A 17,751-nucleotide genomic window follows, 5' to 3' on the forward strand; every position below is an offset into this window, starting at 1 on the left:
TATATTTTAAGAGACTTTATTGTGTAGGATGCAATACATAGATGATACGATACATTTTCTCGCGTGCCAACATATTTGTAGATTTTTTTACTTGAAAACTGTGTAGTATCCGACATTTTCTTTGCATAGTTTACAAAAACAAAAAGTTCTGTTGCTTTATTATACTGGGCAACAGTAAGGTATTGCAAGAAAAGCGCAAAGGAAAGATACTTGCCTCAGAATGTGCATGTTTTAAAAATGTATTAAATTTGATAACTGCGTTGTATAAATTGATACGTTTTGTAAACATTGAAATTTCAAATTTTCTATAAAAAAATGATATTCATTAACTTAAATGGTATTTATATAACAAAACAGCATCAACGATGTGTATCTACTAAATATTTTAGATATTTGACAAAGAGTAAAATATTTATTATAAATGTTTTTTTAATGCACGATATTTAAAATTATATATGTAAAAAATTTCAAGGAAAATTAAGCAGTATCTGATCATTTAAATGTTAAACAAGTGCAAATCACCATAATAGAATAAAACAAGCAATTTTAGGGTAAAATTTTTCGTGGCTGTTATATACAAGTACTTGTTAAATACAAATCAATGTACCTAAATAGCTTTTAGAGGAAACAAAATTTTATTGTTATTCGTTAATTAAAATTAACTAACAAAATAAAGTATAGTACGAAGATGTGTACTGTTATTATTATTTCTATGATAAATTCAATATGTATATTAACTTAGTGATAAAATTTTATTACTGGATCTTTTATACAGTACCATGACAAAAGTATGGCGAATACATGCCCTAAGATTGAATAACAGAGAATGTTTTTACATTTGCATAATGCTTATGACCATGCTTATTGCGAAGCTTGTACCAGAGCTTCTGCAACTTCAACTGCAATAGCTGCCTCAGCTTTGTCTTTATCAGAAGATGCCGATGACAGTTGTTGCTGAGCTTTACTAAGAACATCTTTAGCTGCTGAACTATCAAGATCTTCTACGGGATGAGCTTCTTCAGCTAAAATCTGCAGAATAATTCAAAATAATCAAAATTGATACAAATATACTCAGTATTTTGTTTTAATGTTATACCAAGTGACAAATATACCTGTACACTGTTGTCTTCATTTATGGTGACAGTTCCAGAAGAAACAAATACTTTTTTAGTTGATCCGCCTTCTTCATATACTGTGACTATTCCAGGTTTTAACACAGCTAAAGTGGGAACGTGCTTTGGTAATATACCAAAAGAACCGGAGAAAGATGGTACATCAACTTGTTTAATCACAGCCTGATCATAAAATACCTAAAATAAGTAGTCAAAAAATTTGTAACTTTCTCTCTAAGGAATTTTATTCTATAGACGTATTTATATTTATTTCTACCTGATTGGCTCCAGCTAAGGTAAACTTCATTTGATCGCTCTTGGGTGCAGCATCGGCGTATGTTCTCCTCTGGCTACGAACGTATCTCAAGTAAGGACGTAAGTTGCGAGCAAGGGTGACCATTTTAACGTTCTGTAATAAAAAGGCTTTTCACGAAACTTTACACGAATGTTTATGACAAACAAAGTTTAAATCTGAATGATAGAACTGATTACATCACAAGATCGACGTACATGCATAACCCATTATTTACATCCATGCATATTAAACCGGTCGAAATTGTTATCGTTTTCCAACAACCGGTTCAACAAACTTACCGTATGTATAATTAAATGTTTCACAATATAACTGAATTATAGCGAATGTCGAATTATAGTGCACTTATGCACAGACCCTCGTCTGTGATATAGGTCGAAGGAAATCAAATGTGAGCGATATGGCTCCACTGGGATCGTAGTTCCTGAGGAAGTTAATGTTTTTTGAGCCACACGATGGTATCACTGTCAAAATACTAATAAGAACGAGATCAACTCTCGGGAACACAAAGCTGTCGCCATCTGCTAAGGTACCCTCATCAGCAACTCAGCTTCCTCTAGGGGAAAAAGTTATGTAAGGAAAAAACCTCCTACCACTTGGTCTCGGGTTAATGAAATTTATGCCAAATTAACATTCGGTTTAACATTTCTTTCAGTATTTGAAAGTTGCCGAGGGATTTAGATATTTATAATATAAGCGTATTTAGATATCTAAGTTAGTTGTACAATTATTGTGAAAGGTGGATAGATGGAAATTGTGTTTCCATCTATCTTCCTCGGGTCTCCACTTGCAGCAACCTCCACGTGGTGAGACCTGGTAATCGGTGTTATCCTCGATTTACAAAAATGCAAATCGAGGATAACGCCGAGCGAATGGCTGCAAACCCATTGTAAAATAATTGTAATGCAAATCGAGTAGTTATTACTTTAACTGGCGTTGCTCGCCATTTAGCATCAGAGAGAATCGGTGCTCTCCTTCCGAGACGTAAGAAACCCCGTTTGTTGCAGCCTGTGGGGTCATAGAACCCCCAATGGAGGCAACAGAGACCCAGTGTGGTGAGTGTGTGGGGTCATAGAACCCCCGGGTGTGCGGCGCCAGGGCCCCGTTTGGTGAGACCGTGGGGTCATAGAACCCCCGGAGTATGCGCAAGAGTATTGAAACGTGATCCTTTATCGTTGTTACTCGTACGAGTCTCGAGCTCGGTCTAATGTTGCTCGTGCAACTGTCGAAATCTGACTGACACTTATTCCTACTTCCGTGAACAAATTATATAGTAATCCCAGCAACCATGGCAGTTTCTGCAGATACTACTACAGCCCAAGTTCAAAAGACATAGGCAGTAGTTAGTTTCTGTAGTAACTTGTTGAACCAGACAACTATAATTAGTATAGGATTCTACTTAGTATTAGATTGGAAGTTCAAAGAACGTACATTAGTACTTTCTAGCGGATGGGTACCAGTAAGTATAAAAACATTGTTAAAATCACATTTCTTTGCAACGGTTGATACTGTATCTCGTCACACGTACCCCGTTTACTTCACTTTGGACAGCTCTTCCAACGTTATTCTGACAGCATTCGTCTTGACCAAGCACTCTACTTGTAGCTGAAAGAACGTAGATTACTCTCCTGTCAGTGGCAGTAACAATAAACGACCAGAACACTGTCAAAATCGCATTTAATCGCGGAGTACCACTATTGTTTGGACTGGTGGCGCCATCCGTGGCGAATCGCTGAAACTGCTAGCCATATAATTGGTTAACCGTTTCAACTTTTCGCCACGGATGGCGCCACCAGTCAAAAAATAGTGGTACTCCGCGATTAAATGCGATTTTTACAGTGTTCTGGTTGTTTATTGTTATTATCAGTAACAGTGGGTTAATCTACGTACTTTCAGCTACAAATTGAGTGCTACAGCTAAACGAAAGCTGTCCGTATAATGGTGTACGAGCTGTCCAAAGTGAACTAACCGGGGTACGCATGATGAGATACAGTGTCAATCGTTGCAAACAAATGCGATTTTAATATTGTTCTTGTAATTACTAGTGTCCAACCGTTAGAGAATAGAAATCTATGTTCTTTCATCGTTGTATCTAATGCAAAACGAAAAAGAATCATGCCCGTATAGCGGCTTAAATGCGATAGAAACTTTTTGGCAACCGGATTGCCGCTTCAAATTATATCGACAGGTGAGTGAAAATTTCTAGTGATGGAAAATGCAAATATCTCAGTAATTAAGCACTTAAAATGAACGTCATTAGTGTCAAATTGTCCCTCAGGACTTAATGCATGGACCCAATAGTGCAGAACCCCTGAATTAATAAAATTAGTTATGCCTGTATTACCGTAACCTCTTATGAGACAACAACCTGATTGCAAAATATTTCGATCGCATTTACACCGCTAAACGGGCATGATTCTGCTTCGTTTTGCATTAGATACAACGTTTAAAGAACGTAGATTACTATTCTCTAACGGCTGGACACGAGTAATTACAAGAACATTGTTAAAATCACATTTGTTTGCTACAGTTGACACTGTATTGCGTCATGCGTACCCGGGTTAGTTCACTTTGAATAGCTCTTACACCGTTATACGGATAACTTTCGTCAAGATAAAATACTCGATTTATAGCTGAAAGAACGTAGATTAATTCCTTGTCATTGAAAATAACAATAAACAACCAGAACACTGTTAAAATCGCATTTAATCGCGGATTACCACTATTTTTTCGACCGGTGGCGCCATCCGTGGCGAATCGCTGAAACTGCTAGCCAATTATATAGCTACCAGTTTCAGCGGTCCGCCACGGATGGCGCCACAGGTCAAACAATAGTGGTACTCCGCGATTAAATGCGATTTTAACAGTGTTCTGGTCACTTATTGTTATTATCAATCACAGTGGATTAATCTACGTACTTTCAGCTACAAATGGAGGGCTTCAGCTAAACGAAAACTGCCCGTATAACGATGTACGAGCTGTCCAAAGTGAACTAACCGGGGTACGCATGACGAGATACAGTGTCAACCGTTGCAAATAAAGTGTGATTTTAACAGTGTTCTGGTCGTTTATTGTTATTGCCACTGACAGGAGATTAATCTACGTTCTTTCAGCTACAAGTTGAGTGCTTGGCCAAGACGAATCAGCCGTTATAGGGCACTAATCTACATTCTTTAAACTTCGAATGTAATGCATGACGAAGAAAAGTGTTGCCTGTTTAGTGGTTATGTAATTGCAGCAGTTTTCGATCGGATTTACACCGCTAAAAGAGCATCAGTTTTCCTCGTCATGGATTACATTCGAAGTTTAAAAAACGCAGCTTACTACTCTCTGGCAGTTGGGAACCAGTAATTACAAGAACATTGTTAAAATCTCAATTGTTTGCAACGGTTGACACTTTATGTCGCGATGCGTGCCTCGTTTAGTTCGCTTTAAATAGCTCTTCCAACGTTCTATGGACAAGTTACGTCTTGATCAAGCATTCAGTTTGAAGCTAAAAGAACGTAGATTAATTTTCTGTCATTGAAAATAACAATAAACAACCAGAACATTGTTAAAATCGCATTTAATTGCGGAATACAACTACTTTTTTGAACGGTGGCGCCACCCGTGGCGAATCGCTGAAACTACTAGCCATATAATTGGCAAGCAGTTTCAGCTATTCACCACGGGTGGCGCCACAGGTCAAAACAATAGTGGTATTCCGTAAATAAATGCGATTTTAACAGTGTTCTGGTCGTTTATTGTTATTTTCAATGGCAGCGGACTAATCTACGTTCTTTCAGCTTCAAACTGAATGTTTGGTTAATACGTGACTCGTCCATAGAACGTTGGAAGAGTTATTCAAAGTGAACTAAACGGGGTACGCATGGCGAGATTCAGTGTCAACCGTTGCAAACAAATGCGATTTTAACAATGTTCTTTTGATTACTGGTTTCCAGCCGTTAGAGAATAGTAATCTACGTTCTTTAAACGTTATATCGAATGCAAAACGAAGAAGAATCATGCCCGTTTAGCGGTGTAAATGCGATTGAAATCTTTTGCAATTAGAGTTGCCGCCTCATAAGGGGCTACGGCAATACAGGCATAACTAATTTTACTAATTCAGGGGTTCTGCACTATTGGGTCCATGCATTATGTCTTGAGAGACAATTTGAGACTAATGACGTTCATTTTAAGTGCTTAATTACTGAGATATTTGTATTTTTCCATCACTAGAAAATTTTCACTCACCTGTCGATATAATTTGGCTAGCAGTTTGAGCGAATGGCCACGGGTGGCGCCACCGGTCGAAAAAATAGTGGTATTCCGCAATTAAATGCGATTTTGACAGTGTTCTGGTCGTTTATTATTATTTTCAATAGCAGCGGATTAATCTACGTTCTTTCAGCTACAATTCGAGTGCTTTATCTAGACGAAAGCTATCCGTATAACGGTGTAACAGCTGTTTAAAGTGAACTAAACGGGGTACGCATGACGAGATACAGTGTCAACCGTTGCAAATAAATTGTGATTTTAACAATGTTCTTGTAATTACTGGTTCCCAGCCGTTAGAGAGTATTATTCTACGTTCTTTAAACTTCGAATTTAATGCGTGACGAAGAAAAATGATGCCCGTTCTCACAAGTACTAGCTTCTAGCTTCGTTTATGAAAATACAAATTCCAAAATATTCTCGCGCCACACGTCTAGGGCAGTTCTGTCCTGAACTTAAGCACAAAACGTAATTAAAATCATTTAAATAAAATAATTAATATTTCATTATTTCTCATAAATACTAAGACGGTTGTTGTTGTTTAATAATTTATGTTAAAATACAAGTTATTCATTTATAAAGCTTCATTACAAGATCCACTAAATAATTTTCTATAACATTCAAAGTACTAGACATTTTTAGAACACTGAATCTCATATCGATTTCTAAAATAATCCTAGTTCGATGTAATATAGAGTTATAATGAAAAATATAGTTTTATGAGATAGATTCGAAGTTCGCAGTCATTAGCTCGATATTGTCTTCAGTTTATAGTACTTTACCGATGACAATACCGATTGCCCAGGCCTCACCACGAGGAGGTTGCTGCGAGTAATTCTAAGAAAGATAAGAAACAATGTCACTCCATTTTTGAAACTGTCTGTACACGATCATATAAAATGATTCACTGTGGTATGCAACGCATAGATAGTCCGCACCCTATTTGATACGTTTCTCCATCGTGTTTGCTAAGTGTCAGCTGATCGTCATGTGCTCCGAAAAAACACCGCGAATACTCTCGATACAAAGTCACGTAGTGTCTGGTTATGTAGGAAATAAAAGTGCAACATTTCCGTTACAGGTGAACAAATTATTGTTGCGTTATAAAACTACAAACCTTCGAAACTTGTCGTTAACGTGTTTTGTAATGTCACTGATATCATTCTCTTATCATTGACAGTTAATCCCATATTACCACGAATTCGAGAAAATATATTCCTTTGATGCATACAAATTCATTTGCGATTTCAAACGATAAAAGGTCAAATTATTATTTCCGAACAATATACAAGAGGTGGTATACGTATGTTACATTTTCTTAATAGGAAGTGCTAAAGGAATAATGACAACTTAGGAGAATATTATGATATAGCATGATAAATAATGAATGTACAATTTCTTCTGTTTAGTTACTCGGTTTTGAGGTAGATGCAATTAATTCTGTTCAACTATCCAATCATACTAACTATAAAGTCTTTAAGGGCCAAGTACTTAATGATAAAGACTTGGGTGAGTACAATACATTTTTTTGTCTTAAATATACGAGATAAAATATTTGAATTCTCCTGACAATTTACTTTTATGTATCACTTATGTTAATGGACATTTTTTAGAGGATTTAGTCGATGGTTTAGCACAAAATAACTTAGACAATTACACTCATTTACTCACTGGATATGTTGGTTCTGCTTCCTTCCTGAAAAGAATCGCAGGAGTGGTTCGTGCTTTAAAGCATAAAAATCCTAATCTCATATATGGTAAATATGTAATATTTCATTGGAATGATGAAAATTGTACTAATTATTGATTTTTTTTATTCAAGTTTGTGATCCTGTTATGGGGGATAATGGGAGAATGTATGTTCCTGAACCACTTAAGGAAATTTATAAAACGGAGATAGTGCCACTGGCAGATATTTTAACACCAAATCAATTTGAATTAGAGTACTTTTAAATATTATTATGATTTTAACAAACCTTGAGCAGGCAGTAGTTACAAGAACTAATGATTCTAGGTTGTTAAGTGGTATTAAGATCAGCACAATGTCCGATTTACAAACTGCTGTGAAAGAGTTACATAAAGCTGGTCCAGAAACAGTAGCTATTTCATCAACAGAAATCGATGATAAATTGATAGCAATTTTCAGTGCAATAAAAAGTAATAGATTAATGAAAATGTCCTTCAAAACGTTTATAGGCCTTCTAAGTGTACAGAATGAATTTCTAACAGATTGAATTTCATTTCAGATAATGCATTAATCAAAATAGACATTCCAAAGATACCAAGTAATTTTACAGGTTCTGGAGATCTTTTTGCTGCCTTATTTCTAGCTCACATGTACTTGCAAGATAATATGAAAGATGCTATCGAGAAGACCGTGAATTCTTTACATAGTGTCTTACTGAAAACTTACGAATATTCCCAAGGTATCGTTTTAATATAAATATTTCAATTACTCCTCTAAGCAAAAGTATGGCAAGGAAATGAACATTTCTGTACATATTCATTAGTATGCAAAGATGAGGATTCTCAGCCTGCAAGAAAAATTGAATTACGCTTAATACAAAGCAAGAGTTGTATTGAAAATCCAGAAGCGCATCTACTTGCTGAACCATTTTAACCGTGAATATTTTATTCATTTGTACATTCATGTACAATATAGTTAATACTGGTTATTATGTTAACTAATTGTAAGGACCACTATTATTGTCTTCCAGTGAAAAAAAACTTTATGTTTTAATAAAGAATTAAGTATATCAAATACACAAGTGTACAACTTTAAATGACTTCTATTTCGATATGTAGAAATACGATCAAATATTGTTATTGTACATACAAAACTATAAATATATTTACACGTATCAGTCGTAGTAATTTGTAAGTTCTTTTTCTTTTAAGACGTACAACATTACTCGCAATAATTTTTCAACGTCAAACGAGGCACAATATTCATAGATTGGAGTTCTTGGAAAAGTAACTTGCAAGCATACGGCATAGAAATCGTGGAAACACACGAACTGGAACGACAACTGTGACACCAGCCGCTATAAGCCATTAAACCGCATTTGTTGCATACGTCAACATCGAACGCGTCACTCGATATCATGAGCCTCTCAATCAACATCATACTTGCACCGTATCCAATCAAACAATCCCGTTCCATTTCACCTAATCTTAAACCTCCCTCTTTGGCACGACCTTCGGTTGGTTGACGTGTCAATACAGCTCTCGGACCTCGAGCACGGGCATGCATTTTATCTTGTACCATGTGCTTTAGCTTTTGATAATACACCTGCATTTGAAAATATTTTTAAGCGGTCCAATGAAATTACGAAACTAAATATCCATTACGACATTATCAACTTACTGGTCCAGAATAAATATACGCTTGCAATGGTTCTCCCGTGATACCGGAATAAAAGAAGTCTTTACCTAAATAATTGTATCCATATTTTACTAATTCTTCGCAAACATCCTCTACTTTTGAACCTCCAAAGGCTAAACAATAAATTAATGTATAACCACTATAAATTTCTGTTAAGATAACAAAAAAATTGATTATAAACGTACCTGTGCCATAGTGAAACTGTCCTTTCACAACACCAGCTTTTCCAGCGAGTAATTCTATTAATTTGCCGACTGTCATACGCGAAGGAAAACCATGTGGATTCATAATCATATCAGGACATATACCGTAATCGTTAAATGGCATATCTTCTTGCTCGACAATCAATCCTATGTATAGATGAAGTGAGGAAACAATGTTTATATTGGTAAGCAACGAATGTCGAAATACATACCGGTTACACCTTTTTGTCCGTGTCGACTACTAAATTTATCACCTATCTCAGGCCTTCGAGTTTGTCGCAATAATAACTTGATCAAGAATGCATCTTCTGCATTGCTGGAAATCATGACTTTCTCAACGTATGCAGGCACTGGACCTTTAAAGACAACCGGAACATCTTTGTATTCCGTTTGCGTTTGTACATTACCAGAGTTTACTGGGCCGATATTTGCAGCTGGCGATGATTTATTTACCATCACCTATTTGATAAGAAAATATATCAACAAATTTTGAAAACAGATTTGTAAATAAATCTAGAGTCCAATTTGTTTGTTGAGAAGTGTTAATATTTGAAAACAAACCTTTCTGTTTTCTACCATTTCACCGGGTGCAGCAATTCCATCGGTGTCGACAATATCGTGCTTCCAAACCGGTTTCTTTGTATTTGAATCTATCAATGGGCCCATTATTCGATCGTAAGTTTGATTAGCGTATCTTTTTAAAGTACATTTTGCATTTCGATATATCAAACATCTTCCGAATCCTCTATCGATAGAAGCCTTATTCAAAATGAGAGCGTCCTCGATATCATAACCGCTATAGGACATAACAGCTACTGTCGCATTTTGACCAGCCGGTAATTTATCGAAATTAATTAATTCTATCGTTCTCGATTTCACCATAGGTGCTTGGGGATATACTAAATTATACATCAATGTGTCGATACGATTACGCTGATTATAACCAATAGTTCCCATTGCCTGTTTACCCATAGCGCATTGGTACGTATTTCTTGGACTTTGATTGTGATGAGGATATGGTACCAATCCAGCACAAACTCCAAGCAACGTAAACGGTTCAATTTCTAGGTGAGTTGTTTTGTTATTAATATGCGATTCATTGAACGCGACGGAACTGTCGTTTTCTTCATTCACGTCTAAGTACTCGATCAGACCTATTGAAAGTGCAAGACTGTTCTTAAGTTCTTGTGGAAAACGTATATAGTATTTATATTTGTTATATACCAACCATCTTGTAAAAAGTCTTCGAAACTTCTAACGCCTTGTTCGAGGAATTTTATATGTTCGTCTTGAACAAGTGATTGTCCATTCTGCACAATAATGTACGGTCTACACAATCGTCCTCCATCAGAACTGATTTGAATGCATCTAAACGAGAGTGAAAATACAATTAAAAAATGAAGTATCGATTCGGATAAGTTTACAGAAATTTTACCTGTGCTGGTGTTGGGTATATATCGAAACAAAGCCATTTATTAGACCATTTCTACGTAGCATCCGAAAAACATTTACCAATCTCTGATAGTATTTCACTATTCCTAGAATATTACCATTTAAGAAAACCATATAAACGTTTTTATTATTGATCTCTTCTCCGCCGAGAATGTTAACGTTTTCTACTCCCAAGTTGAATGCTAATCTCACGATTGGTTCTTCATCGATTTCTGTGGTAATATGCGTCATAAGAGCCAAATTTTTAACTAAACCACAACCCTGTAAGGACGTTTTTAATATGCAATTTTGTATATTCAAAATCATTTCTTAATAAATTTGTGTGTAATACTGACTTCTCCTTCAGGAGTATCACTTGGACATAGCATTCCCCACTGTGATGGTTGTAATGATCGCGGACCAGATACTTTCCTGGTCTTTTCAAACTGTGAGTTAACTCTTGTCATCATACCAAGTGCAGAAATATAAGAGAGCCTAGATAACACTTGAGTCACACCATGACGTTCCATTCTAAATCGTTTGATGGTCCAATTGCCCTACAAAGTGATACTTTAATCAGAAACTGACATTTCTAAATATCCATCATATCTATTACATCAATTTTTATATTGCAGTAGCATAATTCACTCACAGAAGAAATGGCGAAAGCTAATCCATTGGTAATTTGATCTTGTCTCATATGCTTCACAATGTCAAATTGAGCAGCTTTAATCTTTGGTATGTTTTTGTCAGCAATTTGCTTTAACTAGAAATATAATATTATATAAAACAATTAATGCTACAAGTACTAAAATCAATCCCTTAATAACATATAACGTTACCTCCCAATTGAATCTTTTAAACAAATCTTCAAACATCAAAGACAATAAAGAACCAGCCAATTCTAATCGTTTATTACCATAATAATCTCTGTCGTCTACAAGTTTGCCATCCGATTGTGCTTTCATAACTTTACGAATCATTAAAGCAATATACGTTGCTTTCATCTTGAAATTAAAATCTACTACCTATAACAGAGAATATCGTCGTAATATTCTTCATCGACATCTTATTGCAATAGGAATCATTTTTTAATATACTAACGGGAACATGAGATAAAATGTTAGTTGCTAATATGTCCTTCATTTCATCTGTGACACTAGACTTTATTACCGAATACCTTTTCTGTTTTCTTTTATTACTGAGATATCTGAAACATTAGATATAGTCACTACTTCTAATGAAAATAACACAGAATGAAAATAAACTATTACCTAAGTGCTTGATTTTGGGCAAAAACGTTTAAGAGATGACACTCCTCCAAGCTGGGTGCAAATTTTTTCATAAATTCTTCTTCAGTACCAATAAGTTGCATAACTTCCTGATCGCTTACAATTCCCATTGCTTTAAATATTATTGTTACTGGAATATCCTTATAATACAGTATATATGTATAAAACCTTTTGCCATCAATTATGCTTTATTTAAATCAATTGACGTTGTAAAACTGTTACTCACATCCTGAAAAATATTGTGTCTCATGTAATATCTGCCAGCTCTGCCCACAATATTGGTTTTTGTTTTCCTTTCATGAGTACTACTGTTACAAGATGCTACAATACAGCTTTTACTATCCTCTTCTAAAATAATTCTATTTCTCAACATCTGTTCCTGTATAAGAATTACTTTCTCCTGGCCATTTATGACAAAATAACCGCCAGGATCATGTGGACACTCATTCATTTTTGCTAATTCGAAATGAGATTTTCCATTTAATACACAATTTGAACTTCTCAACATAATGGGCATTCTAGAAAGTAATCAGAAATTTAATTAATATCGAATGTGATCAATATATTCATTAAAGCTCATACCTTCCAATCAATAAATTATTTCTAATTATTGGCTGATGTCCTCTGATATATTCTATGTCTACTGTAATGGGAGCAGAATAATTTAAATCTCTTAAACGACATTCGTGTGGAGTAGTGGAACGAGTTACATTGAAACCTTCTTCGACATCGGGTGAACCAACATGTACATTTAAATATCTACAGCAAAAAATGTACATTAAATACGACAAGATAATAAAGTGAACTGACTAATAAAGACAGCAATACACACTTCACATAAAATAAAGGATCAGCATCACTCAATACTTTCTCATTTGCCTTCACTATCTTCTTTATCTCTACATTAATGAAATAATTAAAGGAATCAATGTGTTGTTTTACAAGACCTTTCCCTTTAAGAAAAGCAGGTACCAGCTTCCACTTATCCTACAACCAAATGATTCCAATACTGATTACCTTACAGGTATCGAGATAAAACGCACCGGTTTCTTAACCTTCCTCTCACCTGTATATGCTTCACTACTTTAGTATATTTCTGTTCCGATTTAATCCCATCATGGGCTCCGAATTTCATTTCACCCATTTTCTCACATACAGCATTTACAACGTTCTTGTGTAAAAAATAGAACTTTTTTTATAATATACTTCACTTATACGTCTTCTTAACCTTTCGTCTGTCGCGGTCTCTAAGTATCTAACGTGTGGTGTGACACTCAAATCTTACTAACGTGGAACAACAAGTTGTCAATAGGCCAGCAAACTAAATTAAAGAAAATGATACATAAATTGAAAAACTGTAAATATATTTTAATATGTTCATACATAAATAATATCAAAATATTAAAGTAATTCCTATACATGTTGCATACATGTTTGTCATGAATGTGCATATATATTTAAATAATTGATGTATAATATTTAAAGATTCAGTCGAACTATGCCTCAGTCTAATATATTAAGTATTTAAACGTCTGCAGAATGAAAATAATAAATTAAACAAAAATATTATTCCCCATCAGATATATCAAGCGTAAAATTCACTTTACATATTACGTTGACTAGCATTTGGTGGTGGTACACCGTTTATCAGTGCGCAAGAAAATTATCAAACTCATTACATCGTGTTTTCTCCAAGTACGCTTCTTATCATATTTACTGTTTCATTAAACGTATGCCTCTGTACATTCCGAAGAATATTCGGTAAACTAGGATTTTTCTGAAGCATGATGTTTAGTGTGCGTAAATTTACGAAACCGCTTCTTCGAAATTTCGTCATATCGACCAGTAAGTTTAGCGTGAGATGCTCCTCGCAATATTACAGAATAGATGAGAATATGTTTGGACTGAGTGATCAACAGAAACAGGTTAGTAGACTTGTAGTGAAAATTTAGTCGGAGTTCAAAGGTCATCAAGTTCAATGATAACACGGGTACGTTATTGGCTAATGTATATGTATATCCAATTGATCCTCTTCAAATTGAAAATTCATTTTTCGTACACAAAACCGTGTATAAAACAACGTATCCAAGTATACGTGTCTCGATATTACAAATGAACGAATGTTTTTTCTGAATAGCTGCGACATTTGGTATTTGATTTTGCTCAGAAAGAGCTTGCACCAAAGGCTGCCGAGATCGACAGGAAGAATAATTTCGACGATCTTCGAGTGAGTAATGCAAAATCGCCAAATAGTGTCGTAGAAAAAGCAATTTCGATATTTGAACGTTCAAAAATGGAATTTCTAGTTATTCTGGAGAAAACTGGGAGATTTAGGTTTATTGGGAATAACGGTACATTCGAACTATGGTGGTACAGGTGGAACATATTTCGACCACGTGATCATTATGGAAGAATTAAGCAGAGCGTCGGGATCTATAGCGCTCAGTTATGGCGCGCACTCGAATTTGTGCATTAATCAAATCCACAGAAACGGAACGGAGGAACAGAGGCATAAGTATTTGCCAAAGGTAACGGATGCGTGTTTACAAAGGGCCATTCAGGGTTGTGCCAAACATAACGATTAAATTTAAATACAGTTATGCAGCGGAGAAAATATCGGAGCGCTCGCGATGTCGGAATCGGGTTCCGGATCTGACGTAGTCTCCATGAAATTACGCGCCGAGAAGAAGGGTGACTATTACATTTTAAACGGCAACAAATTTTGGATCACAAATGGCCCCGACGCCGACACCCTCGTCGTTTACGCGAAAACGAATCCAAACGCGGACAAGCCGCAACATGGCGTTACGGCTTTCATCGTGGAGCGAGAATTCGAAGGTTTTAGCACGGCTCAAAAGTTGGATAAATTAGGAATGCGAGGTTCTAACACGGGCGAGCTCGTTTTTGAAGATTGTAAAGTTCCAGGTAGTTCATGCTTTTCTTAATTTAATCGGATTCAGTATATTACGAGGCGTTTGTACAGGTTATTGTTGATAATTACAGCGAAAAATATACTTGGAGAAGTAAACAAAGGCATATATGTCCTCTTCAGTGGTCTAGATCTGGAGAGATTGGTACTAGCGGCCGGTCCTTTGGGGTAAGAAACCTTCCACTTCTCAAAATGTGTTTTGGGGGCACGGGCGTAACCTTGCTCTATCCCTCTGGACGGAAAAAAGTGGCTTTTACCCCACCCTACATGAAAAAAATTGGATTTTGCCCCCCCTTCCTAGTGTTACAAAATTTTTACGTAATATTTAATATTGCAGTATAATTTGAAACACGGTCAACAGCCTCTATTAACAAAACGCATACATTTTTAATGATTTATGGCCATATTTATCGATCGATCGAAAAAGATATGCGTTTATCGTTGGTATAGTTCTAGTGTTAGAAACAAAATAGAGTATGTCTGGCTACGTACAGCCTTTTTCACTGTGGCAGTCGATGTGTTAATATTTTTTCCCCTCCTGACTGATAACCTGGCTACGCCCATATTTCGGGGGCCCTCATTTTACAGTTCGATTGAATATGTTACATGTTAGAATCCTCCAAGCGTGCTGCGACGTGGCATTCGATTATGCGCACACGAGGAAACAATTTGGTAAACGCATTGCGGAATTTCAACTGATACAGGTATAGTGTTATCGTTTGGTAGGTCTTACCCGTTCGTGCGTAAAACGGCGGCAATTGTTTCAGGGAAGAATAGCGAACATGTACACCAGTCTGAGTGCTTGCAGAAGTTACTTGTACTCCGTAGCAAGATCTTGCGATGCGGGACACGTAAATCGAAAAGACTGCGCCGCGGTTATACTTTACACCGCCGAAAGAGCTACCGAAGCTGCCTTAGACGCGATCCAAATACTTGGTAAACTATAACTTATTACGTACATACTTTTTTTTTATCGAGGGATGTGGAAAATCTGCAATCAGATACCTTGGAGAGTCTGCACTCCAAGGTTATGTGGGGATTACATACATACTTATTACATATATGTATACTTATAGTAAGCGTTCGTCTAAACCCGTTCAATTTATATTAGGTGGAAACGGCTATATAAACGATTATCCCACGGGAAGGCTCCTGAGGGATGCTAAACTGTACGAGATTGGCGCCGGTACCAGTGAAGTTCGCCGAATGGTAATCAGCAGAGCGATCAGCGAGGAATATTCATGAGAAGAAATATTTTATCTTCCTCGATAAAAGATTATTTTTTTACGACCCTCGGGAATAAACATATATATATATATTTTTTATTATTTAATACATTCTACCGAACTAATGGTGCACTCAAGCGAAATTATTCTAGTTTTCTTTTTCGAGCATCACTCCGCATCGTGGATCCATTCTTAGCGATCAAACAATCCACATCATCCGAACTGCATATCGATAGGCGATTAAATGGGTCATCGGTATTGCCAATCTGCACACGGCAACCGAGCAGATACGTGTACACACTTTCGTGGGATCGTGTAAATCGAGATAAATGAGTCACTAGAACGGTCCAGTCTAAAGACTATGATTGACTAACCTTTCGCGCTATAGGTTGCTAATTTAAGTCAAACTTACGTGCACTCTCTTTCTCTCGTTTCGTCGCGACCACTCTCTTTTCCTCTTACTCTTTCCTCTTGATCTGGTCCCATTAATCACGGTGCAGTCGAACTAATTTGATCGAATCCGCAATAGGGGAGAGAAGCCGTCGATCGTTCTCCCGAACGTCACTTGAAGAAAAAAAGTAAAAAAAAAAAAAAAAAACAGAAAAAGAACGGGGTACAAGCCAAACCGGAACTCGTCGATCAAAGATGGCCCTCAAGTTCTCCATAGGCAATTTTTACGAAACCTACGTAAGTACCGTGACAGGCCTGAACGAATCCTGGCATTTCTTCCTTTTGTGCAGCTTCCTCTGTGATTTACAGGTGTGTTCCACAGACGAACTGTGTCTCATCCTGATTAATTTTTGTACGAAGATATCACAACAGTTCTCTCTCCCTCGTTTACCCTAAATGACGTTTCACACTGAAGTTGTCGGACGCGTGTCGATGAACTGCGAGGCGGGCTGTTGAATGGAAATCCGCGTGGGCAATTGAAACTCGCCGATTCGGTCACTCGTGAAGCGTATTATATTCAAGTACTTCGACGCAGGTGGATCTATAGATCCCTTGAGAGATCGGAGCAGCACGATTTGTCGTGACGTCGCGACTCGCCCGAAAGAATTACCGAGTCCTTTTGATGAAATATCGTAAGCAGAAGTTTTAAATATCGATTCCCAAATGACGTTTACAGCCTGAGATTCAGGCCGCTTTTAGGCAGGGACTTTTACCGAAATGTAAAATTCTGGTATTTTCGGTTTTACCTTCGCCCTATATAACCCTATATAAGCCCTACCCTTATAGAAACCGACAAAATACCGGTATTTATTTCGGTTTTTGGTAATATATCGGTTTCGGTATAATTTTGATGGCATAACACCGGCATCAAAATCATACTAGTTTAAGTTCCTGCTTTTACGTACAGTAACTCCTCGATGAGTGTTCGAAGGCTCACTCGGTACTGAAAATTAAATATTTCATAAACTAATGGCTATATACGGCTGAAAGAAATATCATTTGCTTCAGAATTCCAAGCTCTATCACTGCGTTGAACCTCATTAAAAAACCAGCGTTACATCCGAGGACCTCTTCGTGTCAGTGTTTAGGAGCCTACGAACACTCATCAAGGATTTACTGTATGTTAGTTACACGAATAGGTGACCCCGATAAACGC

At 36.5% G+C, this 17,751-nt stretch overlaps 4 protein-coding genes across 4 annotated transcripts; 2 read left to right on the forward strand and 2 right to left on the reverse strand.

Moving 5' to 3' along the window:
• Positions 1 to 733: 733 nt before the first annotated feature.
• Positions 734 to 1,876, reverse strand: LOC107193556 (ATP synthase subunit delta, mitochondrial). The gene is made up of 4 exons (XM_015583025.1): positions 1,707 to 1,876; positions 1,390 to 1,521; positions 1,113 to 1,310; positions 734 to 1,029 (listed from the first exon to the last, which is right to left on the reverse strand). The coding sequence occupies exons 2-4, from the start codon at positions 1,510 to 1,512 to the stop codon at positions 862 to 864; spliced, it is 489 nt and encodes a 162-aa protein (XP_015438511.1). The 5' UTR covers positions 1,513 to 1,521; positions 1,707 to 1,876; the 3' UTR covers positions 734 to 861.
• Positions 1,877 to 6,606: 4,730 nt separating this feature from the next.
• On the forward strand, positions 6,607 to 8,434 carry LOC107193601 (pyridoxal kinase). The gene is made up of 7 exons (XM_015583078.1): positions 6,607 to 6,760; positions 7,089 to 7,188; positions 7,293 to 7,436; positions 7,502 to 7,622; positions 7,694 to 7,836; positions 7,926 to 8,105; positions 8,190 to 8,434. The coding sequence occupies exons 1-7, from the start codon at positions 6,668 to 6,670 to the stop codon at positions 8,297 to 8,299; spliced, it is 891 nt and encodes a 296-aa protein (XP_015438564.1). The 5' UTR covers positions 6,607 to 6,667; the 3' UTR covers positions 8,300 to 8,434.
• Positions 8,435 to 8,566: 132 nt separating this feature from the next.
• LOC107193602 (DNA-directed RNA polymerase III subunit RPC2) lies at positions 8,567 to 13,149 on the reverse strand. Its single transcript, XM_015583079.1, has 16 exons — positions 13,057 to 13,149; positions 12,823 to 12,977; positions 12,573 to 12,749; positions 12,217 to 12,508; positions 11,973 to 12,130; positions 11,803 to 11,908; positions 11,541 to 11,726; positions 11,351 to 11,464; positions 11,055 to 11,255; positions 10,703 to 10,980; positions 10,496 to 10,635; positions 9,829 to 10,421; positions 9,480 to 9,726; positions 9,250 to 9,414; positions 9,047 to 9,177; positions 8,567 to 8,971 (listed from the first exon to the last, which is right to left on the reverse strand). The coding sequence occupies exons 1-16, from the start codon at positions 13,132 to 13,134 to the stop codon at positions 8,588 to 8,590; spliced, it is 3,405 nt and encodes a 1,134-aa protein (XP_015438565.1). The 5' UTR covers positions 13,135 to 13,149; the 3' UTR covers positions 8,567 to 8,587.
• A 598-nt stretch (positions 13,150 to 13,747) lies between these two features.
• Positions 13,748 to 16,204, forward strand: LOC107193599 (isovaleryl-CoA dehydrogenase, mitochondrial). Its single transcript, XM_015583075.1, has 8 exons — positions 13,748 to 13,915; positions 14,128 to 14,217; positions 14,297 to 14,518; positions 14,588 to 14,915; positions 14,994 to 15,087; positions 15,533 to 15,623; positions 15,687 to 15,855; positions 16,031 to 16,204. The coding sequence occupies exons 1-8, from the start codon at positions 13,775 to 13,777 to the stop codon at positions 16,162 to 16,164; spliced, it is 1,269 nt and encodes a 422-aa protein (XP_015438561.1). The 5' UTR covers positions 13,748 to 13,774; the 3' UTR covers positions 16,165 to 16,204.
• Positions 16,205 to 17,751: the final 1,547 nt, after the last annotated feature.

The sequence above is a fragment of the Dufourea novaeangliae genome, unplaced genomic scaffold, assembly GCF_001272555.1.
Source record: "Dufourea novaeangliae isolate 0120121106 unplaced genomic scaffold, ASM127255v1 scaffold6, whole genome shotgun sequence".
NCBI classification, from domain to species: Eukaryota; Metazoa; Arthropoda; class Insecta; order Hymenoptera; family Halictidae; genus Dufourea; species Dufourea novaeangliae.